This window comes from Adiantum capillus-veneris, chromosome 15 (assembly GCF_014529385.1).
Source record: "Adiantum capillus-veneris isolate H3 chromosome 15, ASM1452938v2, whole genome shotgun sequence".
NCBI classification, from domain to species: Eukaryota; Viridiplantae; Streptophyta; class Polypodiopsida; order Polypodiales; family Pteridaceae; genus Adiantum; species Adiantum capillus-veneris.
The window spans coordinates 96,044,776-96,062,218 of record NC_140945.1 but is presented as its reverse complement, the minus strand read 5'-3'; the positions used below and the strand labels follow the sequence as shown (position 1 = coordinate 96,062,218).

The 17,443-nt window shown below is 44.0% G+C and overlaps 1 protein-coding gene across 1 annotated transcript in view; it reads right to left on the bottom strand.

The window, feature by feature from the left end:
- Window positions 1-15,887, bottom strand: part of LOC147441112 (serine/threonine-protein kinase PBL34-like) — a 39,934-nt gene extending 24,047 nt beyond the window's left edge. Inside the window, exons 1-2 of the mRNA XM_086482838.1 lie at window positions 15,454-15,887; window positions 14,816-15,111 (exon numbers count right to left, since the gene is read on the bottom strand). Of these exons, the coding sequence (XP_086338964.1) occupies window positions 14,816-15,111; window positions 15,454-15,574 (417 nt within the window). The 5' untranslated portion in view covers window positions 15,575-15,887. The remainder of the gene's footprint in view (window positions 1-14,815; window positions 15,112-15,453) is intronic.
- Between the last annotated feature and the right edge of the window lie 1,556 nt (window positions 15,888-17,443).

The following is a 17,443-nucleotide window of genomic DNA, read 5'->3' as shown; positions in this document are numbered from 1 at the left end:
TTCTTTCCTGCTCTTTCTTGAAATACCTGCAATCTGGCTTCTTATGGCCTTTTCTGCCACACTGGTAACAAGTCACATCCTTATCCCTAGACTTGCTTTTGCTCCTGTTTTGAGTCTTGGTACCTGTATATTTCTTCTGACTTCTGTCTCTCGCATTGTAAGCAGAACTGCCACCTTCCCCACCACTAGACTTGCGTCTAATTTTCTCATTTACGATGGAGCCTCGCACTCCATCATATGTGAGGTTGGGGCTATTACTCAAAGAAACCACAAGCGTTTTCCAAGAGTCTAGCAAAGTCATCAACAAAAATATGGCTTTCAACTTGTCATCAAAAGGTTGAAGCCCAGTATCCTGTAGCTGACTCATAACACTGGTGAAAGCACGTAAGTGCTCAGAAGCCGACTTGGCTTCGTCAAGCATCATGTTCACCAGTTTGCGCATCAAATGCACCTGATTCACAGGGGTGGCATTCTCATAAGTGGCCTTCAACTTATGCCAATTGCATGTGCAGTGTCCAAGCCCTTTATATCCACCAGAATGTCATCGGTCACAGCCATTTTGATATAGGCCTTTGCCCTCTTGTTGAGCTTAGCCCAATCCTCATCCGGCATATCCTCAAGCTTTACAGCCAAAAGGGCGTCCTCACAATCCTTGAGGAACAAAATCCCCTGCATCATGTCCTGCCATAGGTCGAAACCTGTACCGTCAAATCGCTTGATTTCCATCAAGCTCTTGGCATCAGACGACGAGGAAGTAGAGACCATTTGCACAGATAAAAATGCAGCAGAAAGTGTCTACACAAAATCTGAAAATTTTCAGTGATCACAATGTACTGCACGTTGCATACAATGTGCTGAAAATTTCAGCAATTAACAAGTATCCCCAATGCACACTTGCATAAACCCACAAAAGGCGTACATAAACCTCAATTTGAGTACATAAAAACAGTCCAATTCTGAATTTTCTGCAAATTTACTGTTTTGGCGCATCAATTTGCATCAAATGGACCTGTTTTGAGTGGGAAAAGCAAGGGGCATTCACGGGAATCGATTTAGAACACCTGCGTTTTGCTGTTTTGACCTGTAATTTTCTGGTTTTTACCTGTTTTGACCTAATTTCAGCCTGTTTTAGGCTGTTTTGGAAACCCTAATCACCCTAGGTGACACCGGAAGCAAGGGGCTTCGCGATGAAAGCGGAAATTTGACGTGAGAGAAGCCTTTCACCTACTGTCCAGCCTCCTGCACAAAGCTTCTGAAACCCTAATCTGGCTCTGATACCAATTGAGCGCGCGGCGGTGTGTGCAAGTGATAGAGCACGCGAAGATGTGCAGTGTGTGTGCAGAGAGGGGTGGCGAAAGCCAGTAGGAGAGGAAGCGCTAGCAGAACGAAGAGGGAGAGAGAGAGAGAGCTCACGTTTTTGGGGAAAACTCAATAAGTGAGTTTTGGGTTTTCCCACTTTTATTATAAGTGACCTTTAAAAAATGTGTCCAAGTTCAATATGAACCTGGATTTTCCCACTTTTATTATAAGTGACCTTTAAAAAATGTGTCCAGGTTCAATATGAACCTAGACAAAGTATTAAAATGTACAAAAAGGGGTTATTTAGGCCTTTAACCAAACACATGTGTAACTGCATTCTTCAACTGTCGGTTTGGGTATGCTCGAAAGTGTTACTGGATCCAATGTGTACTAAAAGACAGTGGCAAAATGCGTCGCTACCATTTTGTCATTGGAAAGTTAATGACTCAAAGCAATGGTAGAGTACGTAGCTACCACTATGTCATTGGGACAGGGTTCACACGCAGGCAATACATGTGTCGACGAGGTGTTGAAGAGGGTTGACAATGAGCATGTATGTGTCGTACATGTGTCAACGAGGTGTTGAATACACCAAGGTTGACTGTGACCATGTACGACATAGGTGCAAACGAGGACGTTGGAGATTTCAAAAGGGGGGTATGTCACCAGCCAGTGGGGCAATTCCATTTTTGTTTATTTTCTCTTTCTTTGGGGAATTTCGTTTGTTTTACCTTTTGGAAACACCCCTCTAGAAATCTAACTGCCTTGCATTGCACAGCCAGTGTGGAACTGTTCAGAGAGAGTCCAGGCCTGAGGGCTAAAGAACACTAAGGTTGGACAAGGACTATGGTTAGCCAAAGTGGGGTCATTGGCCAGCCAAAGCGGAATCCTTTGCTACATAGGCTACATTTCAGTTATGGGTGTGGTTGCAGTGTACAAAGAGGGTCAGATGACCTAAAAGAATATAATGGCAGAAACTCCTAAATTTTAGGGACTGCTATTTTTGGACGGCAAAATGTCTTCGCGTCATTACATACAGTTTGACATGGGGATCATTTTGTTACTCTGGGGCCAAGTCAACAGAGGCTGCAGGTGAGATATTTTTAGACCCGAGGATCTAAAGCGGAAAAATGCACAAATGAGTGACACTTGGCACTCTGAGGCCAGTTTACTACTTAAAGAGAAGGCAAAAACGTGATTTTCAGCTGTGAGCTCGTTTTTTAGTGCTGTCACAGGTGGGAGAGCTTCAATGGAGTGTTGGCTTACCCTCTATGTACAGTGAGGTGCAGGATGTCATGACCTGCACACCTCTCACTGCTCTCTCTCCCCTATTCTTTATGGTTATGCCCCTCTAGTGGGCTTTTCATTTGACCAATGTACAGTTATGTGGATTCATGCGCGATTGCCGAGGCAAGAGCCTCTTGCACAGGTATTGGATTAGCTAGCGGCTAATCCCCCGCAGGTACAGGTGAATTCGGAGAGGTTTCACGTGCGAAATCCCGTCCGATTCAAAGGGCAAGTAGCCCTACAGGTGTGGGAGCTCGAGGACTTGCTACGGATGCGACCGGCACGCGAAACGGAGCCCGAAACAGTGAATTACAGCCTGCTGTGTATTTTTGCAGGTTTAGGGTTTCGGCCCTAAACGGACCCTTATACCCCCAGGAGGTTCGGGGACGCAAGGGGACCGCTGTACAGGTGATCTGACGCATTTTCGGGGCAGAAAACAGAGAATTCAGCCTGCTGCAGATTCTCGCCAGGTTTTGCAAAGTGTCCATATGCGTCGGGAAAGTCATCTAATGCGTGGGGATACTGACTGTGAAGGGTCCTAGTACAGTTATGCTGCCGAAATCAGGCCAGAACAGTTGAAATTCAGCCAAGGTTGTGCGGGGCAGCTTGTCCCTTTGTTAAAGAATAAAGAAATACCGAAAGGGGCGCCTAATTTAGGGGCGAGTCTAGTGTCGGTCTTCTCAGAAAGCATCTGTATCCCATTCCCCTCTCTTGTGTCATTATAGCACAGGTAGAATAGACGACTAATAATGGGTGAAAGCTAAATCAAGGTTTGAAGTAAAGTCTACCGTCCTTTTTTTGAAGTTAATAGGCCGGTTACATTGACACGTCAACAGTTTGTTACATCTCCCCTTCTTGAAAGAGAGTAATCATCCGCGATTACAACATATCTGCAAAACAACTCAAGTTAGCTCAAAAAATTTCCAAGGGACATTCCAAGGGACAATCAGTTTGCTCTTTTTATCAAGAAGTTAGCTTCTCCTTTCTACTCTTTTGATCAAGGAGTTAGCTTCTCCTTTTGGCTCTTTTGATCAAGGAGTTAGCTTCTCCTTTCGTCCAAATCGGAACTCTTGATATTCCGGCGTAGTAAAATTAGCCATCACACCGAGACCATACTGATCTTCCACGGGTGTCTTGATGCACTAAAATTACATACCTAGGCAATCTCATCCAATTAGGAATATTCAGTAATTGGCACATCACAATGCAACACAAATGCTTACATATGCATGTTACAAGACACAACAAACAGCGCCGCTGAGCACTCCTCCAAGACAAACGGTCTGCGGTATGAAGCTACTCAACGACTACCTCGTCACTCCCCCCGCAAATAACCTAAAAAGGTCCGGGCCATGAGCTCAGAGGACTGTACAACCAAACACTCCCCAGACCGCAGTCTGCATCGCTTGGAGGTTCAAGCATACAACCAAACGCTCCCCAAGCATCGGCCTGCGTCGTTCGGAGGTTTTCTAGCATACAACGAAACGCTCCCCGGGCATCGGCCTGCGTCGTTCCGAGGTTCAAACAATACCAAAACAGTATTTCTCACTTCTCCACCCAAGAGTAAAATCACCAATCATTGAAACCAGTATCAAACCAGAGTCAAACAATGCAAATCTATCACATGACACATCCCAACCCTGTGTCCGTGGACAAGCTACACCATAGCAGGGTTCCCGTCAGTTCAGTCGGTTTAGATTAGAAGTGATCTGGCACTTTTGTGAGTCTATTCGTAGACCGTGCATGCCCAATCACTGAGTGTAGATGCATACCTCTAGTTGCACACCGCATAAGCATAAGCATTTCCATCAGAGTCAGTTTGGGAATTTTTCAAGTGACTTTATCCTATTTTTCTCTATTTTCATTATTTATTAAGTGACTTTTATTGGGTACTCAGTAGGGCAAATTGGATAAGTTAATATATAAGCAAACCCAAGTTAGCACAATAGGGTAGATGAGCAAAGAGCACAACAGGCTTCCCCAAGCAGCAGGTGTTCCCTCCCTCTCTCAACAAGACCTCCCCAAGTCATCCCTTGGTGAGCCATCCTCTACATTTAGCATCGCCATCCACTCCCTTCCTTTGGCGTTTTCTCCCACGGGGATTATCTCAGCAACTATCTTTTGTTCCTCGCGGGTAGCAGGATGCCTTGCGGTTAGCGGGATGCCTTGCGGTTAGCAAGATGCCTCGCAATTAGCGGGATGCCTTGCGGGTAGCGAGATGCCTGACGGTTAGCAAGATGCCTCACGGGTAGCGGGATGCCTCGCGGTTAGCGAGATGGAAAGGTTGCACAATTTGCGGTTAGCAAATAAATCCTTTGCAAAGGATCTGTTAATTAAACAGAAGAAGTCCGCGGGTAGCGACAACTCATGAGAAATTGAAAGTTTTTTTTTGTTGAACTATAGGGTTGTCTTCATTAGGCCTTGTTTGAATTATTTTGGTATTGTTTGAAGGACTGGCAACCATCGCCAGCAAGTGTCATCCATTGGCGTTTTTCCCGCGACCAACAACCCTCAGCCAATAGCGTTTTTTACTCTGAGATTTCAGCCAATGCAAGGATTTACTAACGCTAGCAAAAACCTGTCATTTTAGCGATTTTCAGCATGGGAACTACTGCCATAGCCAGCGTTTTTTCAGCCTTCAGCAACAGCAGAAAAACGCAGCCTGAACATGCTTCATCATCAGCGTTTTTGTCTTCAGCATGACCCTCGACAAACCCATCATATTCAGCCATAAAGACAGCAGTAAAACAGTCATTTTCAGCCACCGAAACAGCCACAAAATTCAGCGAATAGAAGACCACATATTTCAGCCCTAAGTCGTCGTCATCATCACCGTCGTCGTCATCGGCATAGTCCAAGTTGCATCTATCCATTGCATACGCATTGTACACCTTTGTGCAATCAAAGTAGACGAGAGGGGGGCCTTCGGAGGAGGGTTTTACAAACTCTCGGGTGTCGTATCTCTCTTCTCTCTTCTCTCAGTCTCATACACTTGCACACACAATATCCACTCACTTTGTTCGTGATCATAGCACTCTCCATAAAGACGGAAGGCTCTCTCCTTCCCTAAGAACTAAAAGGAACCTTGAGCAATATAGATCACTAATCTTGAGAAAATACAACATTCATTCCACTGCACCTTACAAAATCGGCACCAAAACAGCTTCAAAACAGATACCATCCATTTCAAACAAATTCCAAACAGGATCATCAAACAAGATCAAACAAAACTCAAACTTAAAAAGCAATATCGACATCAGTCGAGCTCGAAAAGTCGACTGACTTTCCATCTTGAAACCTGCACCAAGAATTAGGGTTAGGTTGCTTCCATAAGGTCGTAGTCGAGCACAGCATGGTCTATCAACTCTTGGACAGACAGTGTTTCTTTGGCGGCGATGGTAGTCCTAAGATAGCAATCGCATCGAACCTTCACGTCATCTACTCGTGAATCGACATCTACTGAGAGATGTCGAGAAATTTCAAGTTATAATATGCTAGGGCATTCCACTCTACCAGAAGTTGCACTCCGAAGGAAGATGTCAAAAACCATATAACTTCGGGCAAAATTTTCTGAGAAAAACAGTGACTCGAAACAAATCTTGGATCCTTCTTTTGCAAGTGATCTTAATGGCTTATGCCTTGTAAGACATGAGCGGTGAAGACGGGAGCGCGCCCGATGCGCGATGAAGTAAGGGTGGGAGTGGCTAATAAGACCAAGGTCGGAGGGCGAAGATACCTCGAATAAAAATCCATCAATAGCTCTGTCTTCTCTTTTGTAGGACCGGTATGCTTTCAGAAAAGTACACGCCTGATGCTCTGATACCACTGTCACAAGACGGGCACCACGTGCCAATAGAAAAGAACAGACTGAACAGACTTTTAGCACTTCAATAACAAATGAACTGAAAGAGAGACGACACGCGACACGGAGTGGCGGAATTCCACCCCAGAGAGTATTGGCCCCAAACCTTGACGTCCCTTTCGGTATTTCTTTATATTACATCAACACAGTACAAGCCAGTACTCCATACTCTACACCTTCTCCAGAAAGCATGACAAAGAATGAGCCCTAACCTCATATTTAAAAGCCCTTGGCCTGAAAAGCAGTTATAGTGAAAAGCCTTCAAAACTCAAAAGCTTCTAGTCCAAAAGCAAACCCAAAAACGCATAAATCACGGAAATCCGTACAGCTTGCCACGTCATTGTTATGGAGCGTGTATAGAGCTAGAAGAGAGCAAGAGGAGGCGCTCACAATGTACAAGAACTTGGAGTTGATGATGAGCTTAATATTGATTATAAAACTTAATACTTTATTAAGAGAGATAGATACAAGACTTGGATTACATGACTTGAGTACAAGACAAGACTTGATTGCAAGGACAAGGCTTAAACATAAGAACTAGAAGAGGGATTTCCTCATAGGAGGCTCACAACTGGTGTTGGCAAGACTGAGGGGCTTGTGGCCCAAGACCCCTATTTATACTAGTGCTTGAGGAGGTTACTTGAGGAGGTTAGGACTTTCTAGGTTCTTCTTGAGGAGGTTAGAATCTTCTAGAACCTTCTTGATCCTTCTAGTTCTTCTAGAACCTTCTTGATCCTTCTTCAACTTTCTAGAGCTTTCCAGAAACTTCTAGATTCTTCCGGAATCTTCTCCAAGCTTCTAGAAACTTCTTGATCCTTCTAGTTCTTCTAGAACCTTCTACATCCTTCTTCAACTTTCTAGAGCTTTCCAAAAACTTCTAGATTCTTTCGGAATCTTCTCCAACTTCTAGAAACTTCTAGAATCTCCTAGATCCTTCTAGATTCTTCTAGAGCCTTCTAGCGATGATGTAGGCGATGATGCAGGCAGCGACTGACTCTCAAGCATCCATGACATTACCCCCTCCTCTAGCGACGAGTTCCACAAGGAGCAGTGGTGTTCCTTGAGTTGGGCTTCCATGGATGTTGTTCATGGAACTCTTGGACTTTGAGAGATGCATGTTGTAGATTGTGTGTTGGTTCCCAGGTACGTTCACTAACATCATAGCCTTTCCAATGCACCGAGTACAGTCCTACCACGCGAAACTCGAGAATCTAGGACTTTCTCGACCTCATATTCGTCACGTCCTTGAATCTCCACCGGAGGGGGTGGTTGTAGGGCTCTTCCTTTGATCTTAGATGTGTGACAAGGTTCTAGGACTGAGACATGAAAGACCGGATGGATTTTCATGGATGAGGGCAATCGGAGTCGATAGGTGACTGGATTGACTTGACGGATAATTTTAAACGGACCAAGCCTTCGATAATCAAGCTTTTGACAGGAACGAGATGAACGCACATCTCGTCGGAGGAGCCACACTTTATCCCCTTCTTTGTATTTTGGATGCTGCATGCGATGGAGATCTGCACTTTCCTTATACTTGGATTGAGCTTCTTTGATATGAATTGAAAGTTCTTTGTGAATTGTAGATAATTGTTGTGTAAGATAAATAGCAGCTGGATTCTTGACTTCCTGTTTGGGATGTTGACCATAATTAGCAAAGAATGGAGTGTGACGGGTGGAGGCATGAAAATTGTTATTATAGGAGAATTCTGCTAGCGGTAGGAGCTCGACCCAATTATCCTGGTGATAATTGATAGTACAGCGGAGATACTGTTCCAAAACTTGATTTACTCTCTCTGTTTGTCCATCACTTTGTGGGTGATTGGTTGAGGAGAGGTTGTGGGTCTTTGGCAATTTGCACTCTTCACCTTAGAAAGAAAAGTAGAATCTTCAAAAGCTTGGCTCATGGTGGCATTTAGCTTAAGCTACTCAGGTTTCAAAATCATAGACTCTTGTTGATCAAATGCTGCGTCGACTTCTCTAGGTGCAAGGTAGGATCTTCTTGATAAGGCATTTGGCTTAGCTTGTTGACGGCCAAGTTTATAAGAGATGAGACAATCAAACCTTGATAGGATACCACTCCACCTAGCTTGGCAACGATTCAAGACGCGGGATGTCATGAAGTATTCCAAATTCTTGTGATCTGTATAGACAGTGATCTTATGAGGAGCTTCTTCAAGTAGGTGACACCAAGTGTCGAAGGAGTCGATGATTGCTAAGAGCTCTTTGTCATGGATTTCATAATTGATTTCTGCAGCTGAGAACTTGCGGGAATGAAAAGCCACTGGATGTACTCGACCACCCTCTCCTACTTGGGATAGAATAGCGCCAAGGGCAAAATCTGAAGAGTCTGTTTCTAGGATGAAAGGCTTTGTAGGATCTGCGTGAATTAGAATGGGTGCGGTCGTGAAAGCTTGCTTGAGAGTCTGAAATGCTTTCGCGGCCTCTGAGTCCCAGACAAACTTATTATGGCCTATCAACCTTGTGAGTGCTGCAACCACCTTGGAGTATCCCTGTATAAAGATACGATAAAAATTTGCAAATCCGAGGAAACATTGAACATCTCTTACCGAGGTGGGTGTCTCCCAATCAAGGATGGTTTGAACCTTCTTTGGATCCATGGAGATTCCCTTTTCAGAAACTATATAACCAAGAAATTCCACCTTAGATTGATGAAAAGAGCACTTCTCCAACTTTGCATATCACCCTCATGCACAAAGCTCTTCAAGCACTAATCGTACATGGTACTCATGCTCTTCTTGATCCTTGGAAAATATCAAGATACCATCCAAATATATTACCACAAAAAAATCCAAATACTCCCGAAAGATATCGTTCATTAAATGTTGAAAAACAGTTGGGGCATTTGTGAGACCAAATGGCATGACAGTATATTCAAAGTGGCCATACCTTGTCCGAAAGGCTGTCTTCCATTCATCACCTTCTTTGATTCTGACTAGGTTGTAAGCACCACGAAGATCTATTTTGTAAATATTCTTGCCTTGCCAAGGCGCTCAAGAAGCTCTGGGATCAAGGGAAGGGGATAACGATTCTTGACGGTGATCTTGTTGAGGCCCCTATAATCCACGCACATCCAGAGAGTTCCGTCCTCCTTTTTTACAAAGAGTATTGGAGCTCCTATTGGGGACTTTGAATGTCGTATGAACCCCTTAGCAAGATTCTCATCAATATTTTTCCGTAATTCTACCAATTCATCTTGAGATAGCTTGTATATTGGGCCAAAAGGGGGTTGGGTTCCCTCCTAAATCTCTATAGCACAATCATAGGGTCGATGCTCCGGTAAGAAGTCTGCATTCTTCTTCTCAAAAACATCATTGTAAGCTTGATATTGACGTGGCAATGCCTCCATGATTTTTGTTGTCGACGTGTCGGTTGGTGTTGCAAAAATCAGGAAAGTTTGATACTTTTTGGCTACACGCATGAAGACCTTGGCTCCAAGATATATAGGCCTATTATGCCTTCCCTTCTTCTTTTGGACTTTTCGTGGTTCAATTCTCCGAGCCCTCCAATCGATGTCAGGATTATGTAATTCAAGCCACGGTAGCCCAATAACAATTGGACTGCTTGGGTTTTGTATAATATTGAACGCTATCCTTGAAACATGCTCCTGCAGTGTTACTTCTATGGGGCGAGTTTCATACCTGACATCCCTTGAAGCGAGGGGACGACCATCAATGACTTCTATAGTTGCTGGATTAGACTTCTCCACAAGTGGTATGCCTTGTTCTTTTGCAAATTCTTTGTCCATGAAGCACGCCATTGCGCTTGAATCTAGTAATGCTTCACAATCCATGTGTCTACCCGGCATATGGATCTTGACTGGTAGCATAAAACTTGAAGTGGAATCAACGGGAAGGAAGAGACCTTTTTTTGCTTGTCTTTTGTCCAACCGGTCGGTCTCTATTTGGGTTGGACGTCCATGTTTTCCGAACACGTTAAGGCCATTGCACCATGAACCTTCATCCTTCTCTTTTTTGGACACTGTCGAACTATGTGCCCCTGATCTCCACAATACATACATAAGCCATTAATGCATCGCCTTTGCTTCTCCTGATCTGAGAGAGATTGAAACCGTGTTGAATCAATTTGCATGGGCTCAATGCTTGATTCATGGCCCTGCTGAGGTGTGTAGCCACTATGTGTCACTTCTGTTTGGGGTCGCAATGGTGCCCCACGACGCCTCTCTTGTCTCCTTTCAAATAGTCGATTCTCACATTCTATTGCTTGAGAGATGAACTCGCTTAGTGTGTGAACCTTTGGCATAGTCAATAAAATATCTTTTACGTCATCCTTTAATCCCCACCGAAATTGGCTAATGAAACATTCCTCATGCCAAGTCAGATCACAAGTGAGCTGTTGAAATTCGGATGCATAGACGGATGCAGGTCTTGATCCTTGGCGGAGATTTCTAAGTTTGGTTTCAACAACCCTTGCTCTATCAGTATCCCCAAAGGTTGCAAAGAACTCCCGCACAAAAGCTTCAAAGTCATGAAGAAGAGGAGATTCTTTTTCAAGTAAGGGAGCAAACCAAGAGAGAGCCGTACCCGAGAGGAGGGTCCCAATAAGGCCTACTTGAGAGGCATCATCTGGATAACGCTCTCGTTGCATTCGAATGAAGAGATGAACTTGTTGGAGAAAACCTCTAAACTTTGATCTAGTCCCATCAAGCTTTTCAGACATGCTGACCTTCGGCTCCGTATGTTGTTGAGAATAGCTAGATCTTGCAGCTTGTGCTTGATGTGTGCTTGTCTCTTGAAGCTCTTGAATTTGACGTTGAAGATTTTGGAACGCCGGTCCCAAGATTAGGGGTTGCCCTGCTCGAAGTTGAGCGTTACTCTCGCGAAGTTCTTGTAACTGAGCTTGGATGCTTTGATGCGTTGATGACACCTTCCATCATCGGCTCCATGATGGCTTGAGAAGATTAAGAGACGGTGGTCTTGCCAAACTGTTATGAGCGCGTATAGAGCTAGAAGAGAGCAAGAGGAGGCGCTCACAATGTACAAGAACTTGGACTTGATGATAAGCTTGATATTGATTATAAGACCTGATACTTTATTAAGAGAGATAGATACAAGACTTAAATTACATGACTTGAGTACAAGACAAGGCTTGATTGCAAGGACAAGACTTGAACATAAGAACTAGAAGAGGGATTTCCTCATAGGAGGCTCACAACTGGTGTTGGCAAGACTGAGGGGCTTGTGGCCCAAGACCCCTATTTATACTAGTGCTTAAGGAGGTTACTTGAGGAGGTTAGGACTTTCTAGGTTCTTCTTGAGGAGGTTAGAATCTTATAGAACCTTCTTGATCCTTCTAGTTCTTCTAGAACCTTCTGGTTCCTTCAACTTTCTAAAGCTTTCCAGAAACTTCTAGATTCTTTCGGAATCTTCTCGAAGCCTCTAGAAACTTCTTGATCCTTCTAGTTCTTCTAGAACCTTCTACATCCTTCTTCAACTTTCTAGAGCTTTCCAAAAACTTCTAGATTCTTCCGGAATCTTCTCCATGCTTCTAGAAACTTTTAGAATCTCCTAGATCCTTCTAGATTCTTCTAGAGCCTTCTAGCGATGATGGAGACGATGATCCAGGAGGCGGCGACTGACTCTCAAGCATCCCTGACAGACGTCAGCGAGCGCAAAACGCGGAAATCCGTACAGCCTGCCACATCATCATATCAACGCAAATTTCGAAAATCTGCCACGTCATCAGTTATTGTGTGTGTGCAGGTCCTGCTTTATTTTAATCTCTTTATGTCACTGGGGCCCCATCGAACGGGGTCCCCATAAGTTGGTAGGACTTTTTCTGTTACTTGTTCTTCTTAGGGTTTAGGCCCCTCGGCCACATCTGTAAGTTGGCTCCATTCTTTAGGCTTTGATACGTCAGCAGTTTGTTACAACACGGATGGCAATATCAGTACTCAATTAGCTGCATTGGTACTCGGGAGGTATGACCACTGTCATGATTGTGATGGGACGCTTTGTTTAGCTCGAGAGTTTGAAGCCAAAGGCAAAAGCAGGAACTCACAGATAAACAAGGACAAAGGCAAGCCGGACAAAGATTACGGTAATAAAGATTTGGCAGAGGAGATCGACATGGCACTCGTGGCGGTGGCCACATTGGCCTCGACATCAAATTTCTAGTCAAATAACAGGTGTCACAACTAGCTTCAGCCAGAGAGAGGCTTGTGAGTGGCAGAGAGGGACAAGCAATGCTCCCTATATTAATTTGGACCCTTGTGTTGGAGTTCAAGTTATTGGCGTTTGGACCCGTAGGTCGAAGTTCAAGGCACATGCATTTGGCACGGAACCAATCAGACATCTAAAACACTATGGATGGGCTAGCCAATTCATTGTTGTTGGTCAGATTATGGACAGGATGTGTTCCAGCAGTTCATTATCTTGGAGTTTTATATTTTGGATGTGATGTGTTCACAGTTCACGAATGGGGATTATTGGACGTAGTGTGGTCTACAGTTCAAAGTTTCTACAAAGGCAACCGATGCTTAAGATGGCATTACTTTCAGGTACAAAGTTGAGGAGAGCAACACCGAGGTGTATCCACTGTTCAGTTGGTGGCCACTTTCTGGGGTATCCATGGTAGCTTCTTCATCGACTTGGTCTCACTATTGATGTCCACTATGAGCTGCAGAGAGGGACCCAAGACTTTGACAAATAAGTAAAATAAATACCTAAAAGACAAACTAAATAATGGGATCACATTGGACACCTCACTTGAGATGCCTAAACTTTAACAAGGGCAATTTACCAGGATTGCTATATAAGCAACCCCTTGCCTCCATTGTATACACATTCAATTATTCATTGCCAAGGTTGATTGGTTCAGGAGACTCGTTCTCTCTCTCTCTCTCGTGCTCACTCCCCTTGGTCTCTACGTTTCCGCATCGTCGACTTTGACACAAACTTCATAGTTCCTGAAAGGAGTTATACAAGGCCTATGGCAAGATTTAGGGTACCAAAGTACTCATGTTCTTTGATCCTAGCTAGAGCTACAAAGAATTTTAGTCGTACTGACTTTTAATTTCTTTGGGAGTTAACTATGATCAAGTTGGCTTAGAAATAGATCCCGAACTTATCACTGGAGATACGAGCAAGACCACACCGCTTATTTAACCTCTTCCAATAAGTATCCAAGGTTACCACGACACAATATTAAGAAGCTAAGGACATTGTGATACATTGTTAAGCATGTCATGGCATCATCAAGACAATGCCAGCATTGCATTCAACGACTCATTACTCTACAACAAGACGGAAAGCCAATCTCACTTTGGGTAAGATTGACCGAGGGCTCATTTGATTGATTTAGATTTTCAAGCTTTTGTATTCAAGGACACTTTGTTTGAAAATCGTCGAAATCTGAAATGCTTGCACATGCGACGAACTCATGCCAAAAGTTGAAAGGGAGGCAAGTATTACAAGAAACTGGGTCTTCTATAGAATGTACTCGGCATAGCAAGAGGTTACCCTGCAAAAGGCTCTCTGATTTAAAAATCCTGCTACGTGCACTAACTGTTCATGAGCAGCTTCCAGAAGATTATTGTTTGATGACCTTGTTTGAATTCTTTTAAATCTATTATATCCTTGTTCATGTATTGTTTGAAAGATAAGATGACTAGATAGATCATCACTCTAGAACATCAAGAGTTCCAAAACGGATGAGATGAGTAGTGACATCTAATTGATTTTGTGTTGATGAATGTTGGAGAATGTCCTATCTGGAGGGGATCGTCATTGGCATGCATGCACAACGACAGTGTCTGCTCAAGAATCGGATTTCTTCTTGCACGTATGATCAAGGGCAATTTTACTTTTCTCTGAGGGGGGAGTACAAATGGATGACCTAGCATCACCCGAGGGACGTGAGAGGAAGAGCATACATAAGCAGAGGCCGAGTGGCACCCGAAAAGAACACTAATCTCAGATTCCCGTAGCCCATAAATCTGTCGTGATTTGCAATGGAATTTTGTGCCACAAATTGCGAGGAGCTGTATGGCAAGGCTGACACAGCAGATTTCAGCGTGGAGATGCATTTTTGGTAACATTTACTGAAAGCCGACTTTTGTAACAGTTATTAACAGCAGTCAGGCTTTTGAAGCCTTGTGAAAGCAAGACACCAAGGGACTATAAAAGTGAGGCACTCAAAGCTCTGCTAGGACCGACCAGAGAGGATATGCTTGCACGAAACCTTCAAGTTGGGATACACACATCTGCAGTGTCAACCGCTATTACAGTCTTCTGTCAATATACTCAGTGGTTTTTTCTAGCTCCCTACACAGATTACAGCACATTTCTGTAATGAAAGTAACAAGACGAATGTCAAAGAACTTACAAGCCATTCCTTGTGCCCTTGAAGCCCATTCGGGTTGAGAATTTTCACCGCCACCACCAGTCCTGTCCCTGGTTTTGCTGGTGCCGTGCCATGCTCTTCTATCCAACCTTTAAAAACATGACCAAAGCCTCCCTCTCCAATAATACTATCTGGCCGGAAATTTCGAGTAGCACTTTTCAAATCATTGAATTGGAATTTCCTTGCAGGTGAAAACAGGCGCTCATCCTCTAAAGGTGACAGAATGGTCGGCTCATTTGCATTTATCTCGATCTTTCTAAGAACGTCTGCATTAGCCCCTGAAATGAAACAATTCAAATGTACTAATGAGAACTACTTATATCCGTGAATCATAATCTAGATTTATGAAGTGAAGTATATGTGTGCTTTGTACGTCTGTGCCACTAACCCAGCATGTCTCTCAGGATAAAATGCAAACAAAACAATCAAAGGAACATTCATCCGCACCACTATCTGTGTCCTGATTCATACACATCTGTCGTTGAGCCTTAAGTCTCAACAAACATCAAGAGACTGACATTACAGAACTGCAATTGCAAAAGATACTCCAAACATTCACGGCAAAAAAAATATGCGCCCAAAGTAGATGCAATCAGCCAGAAATTGACACAACAAGATACCTGGAGCGGAATGGCTGCCGACTTTAGCAGAGGAAGAGGGCCAGGTGAAGAGCCCACAGGTGAAAGAGGACAAGCAAGATGGTCCTGCCTCATCATACCGCTCTTGTGTCGGAGCTCCCATTTGCTTTACAGCTAGAAGACATACACAAACAGGCTATGGACTGATAACAGCGCTCAGGATCGAGAAAGGAATGACGCTCTTTCTGAAAGTTGCAACTGCGCCCGTATCCGTGTCCGTGTGTGCTGCTGTATGTGTGTAACTGCGTGTGTGTGTGTGTGTGTGTGTGAGAGAGAGAGAGAGAGAGAGAGAGAGAGCACGGGCGCTCGGGGGATGGGTGTGAACCTATATGTAAAGTGTGAGGATTTTAGCTCCCCACGCAACAGCAGAGACGAGTGTGCTCGTGTCTTCTTGCAATTTGCAAGAGGTGGGTGAAACACTGAAACGGCCGGCAAGAGTCTGAACTAGTCAACTGGATGACAAAACTTTACAAAAGTAGAGCAGAAATGCACTTGGAAAACTAGGACTAATTGGCACGGAACACCCCAATAGGGATCAATGGTCATAGTCAAAAGGTGTGGGCAACAATCCAACGATGGGGCAACATTCATCAACATTGTTGGGTCGCGGTTGTGCTCAATTGTGATTACAACATGATCATCACATGATGTGATCACAATGTGATTTTGTTATAATCAAAATGTGATCACCATGTGAGCTAGGCATAGGATGTGATCCAGATATGATCTCTTTGTTGATCAACAGAAACGTCAATATTCAACATATTCTTTATGTGTTTTATTTTGTTAGAAAGGTCCTACTGACAGGTTCTTCTATTTATTCATTCGTCCCAAGATTCCTCAGAATCCAACCTTACCTTAGCTGCTCATAACCCTCAATAAAGGGTCGCCCTCTAAAATGGGGTTGGAGAGTTGAACACGGGCTTGCAGAGCGAGGATGATTTGTGAACTGCTGTAGACCACAACCACAGTTGCGCTCGGATGTCAAAGCCATGTATATTAAATTTATAAAATCTATATAGCCAGCCTCGCAGGCTTGCGGATCTTCTACAGCTGCATCACTTCTGCAGCTCGCACCTCCTCTCCGTCTGCTCATCACCCTCAGTTTTTGTGTGGCCCCTGCTCCGTTGTCTGCTAGCTCGCCCACACACCCTGACTGCCGCATCGCTCGACAAAGTACCCTCGTCCGTATCCGATGATTCCTTCTAGTTTTTTATTTGATTTCATTGGGTACCCCCTACTCTTTCAACTACTGACAAATAGCTTAATGGTGAGGCATTGTATCAGAGAGCTCGAGGTGGAGAGTTCGAACCCTATTGCCTCACCCGAGTGGCGTTTTGTCTTTCCAAGGCCAAAAAGATTCCTTAGAATCTTAAATTATTCCCCTTGTCCATCGAACGGCTATGGATGCACCTTACATGCCCACCATTGATCCCCATTGGGAAAGGGATGTCAATTAGTCTCGTTTCCCTACCCCAAATTTCCAAAAAGGAACAAAATAACCGTTAAGGTTGGCAGCGTTCAGCAATGTTGTTGTCTTCTTCCGTGGAGTGTGGAGGAAGCTACATTCGCACTATCCAATGGGCGGGGCTACGGGGGTAGTGAAAGCGCTTTTCTAGCCCTTGCGAAAGTGCTCTAAAGTGTAAGACTCCTCGAGTCCTCAATTGACCATTTGTCATTATTCGGACCCATGGCAATTTTATAATTTATCTACACATTGACTACTCTCGTCGCCCTCACTACGATGTAATCATTGATTCTCATGCATGTTGTAGAGCTATAATCACAATCACATGCATACACGCGTGCGTCTGTGTGGGTGTGGTAGAAAGATAAAAGAAGAGAAGAAGTTTTATCATCGCACTAACAATCCTAGCAGTCCTCTCAACCTGAGACTTGTTTGTTTGTGTGTGTGTGTGTGTGTGTGTGTGTGTGTGTGTGTGTGTGTGTGTGTGTGTGTGACAAATAGCTT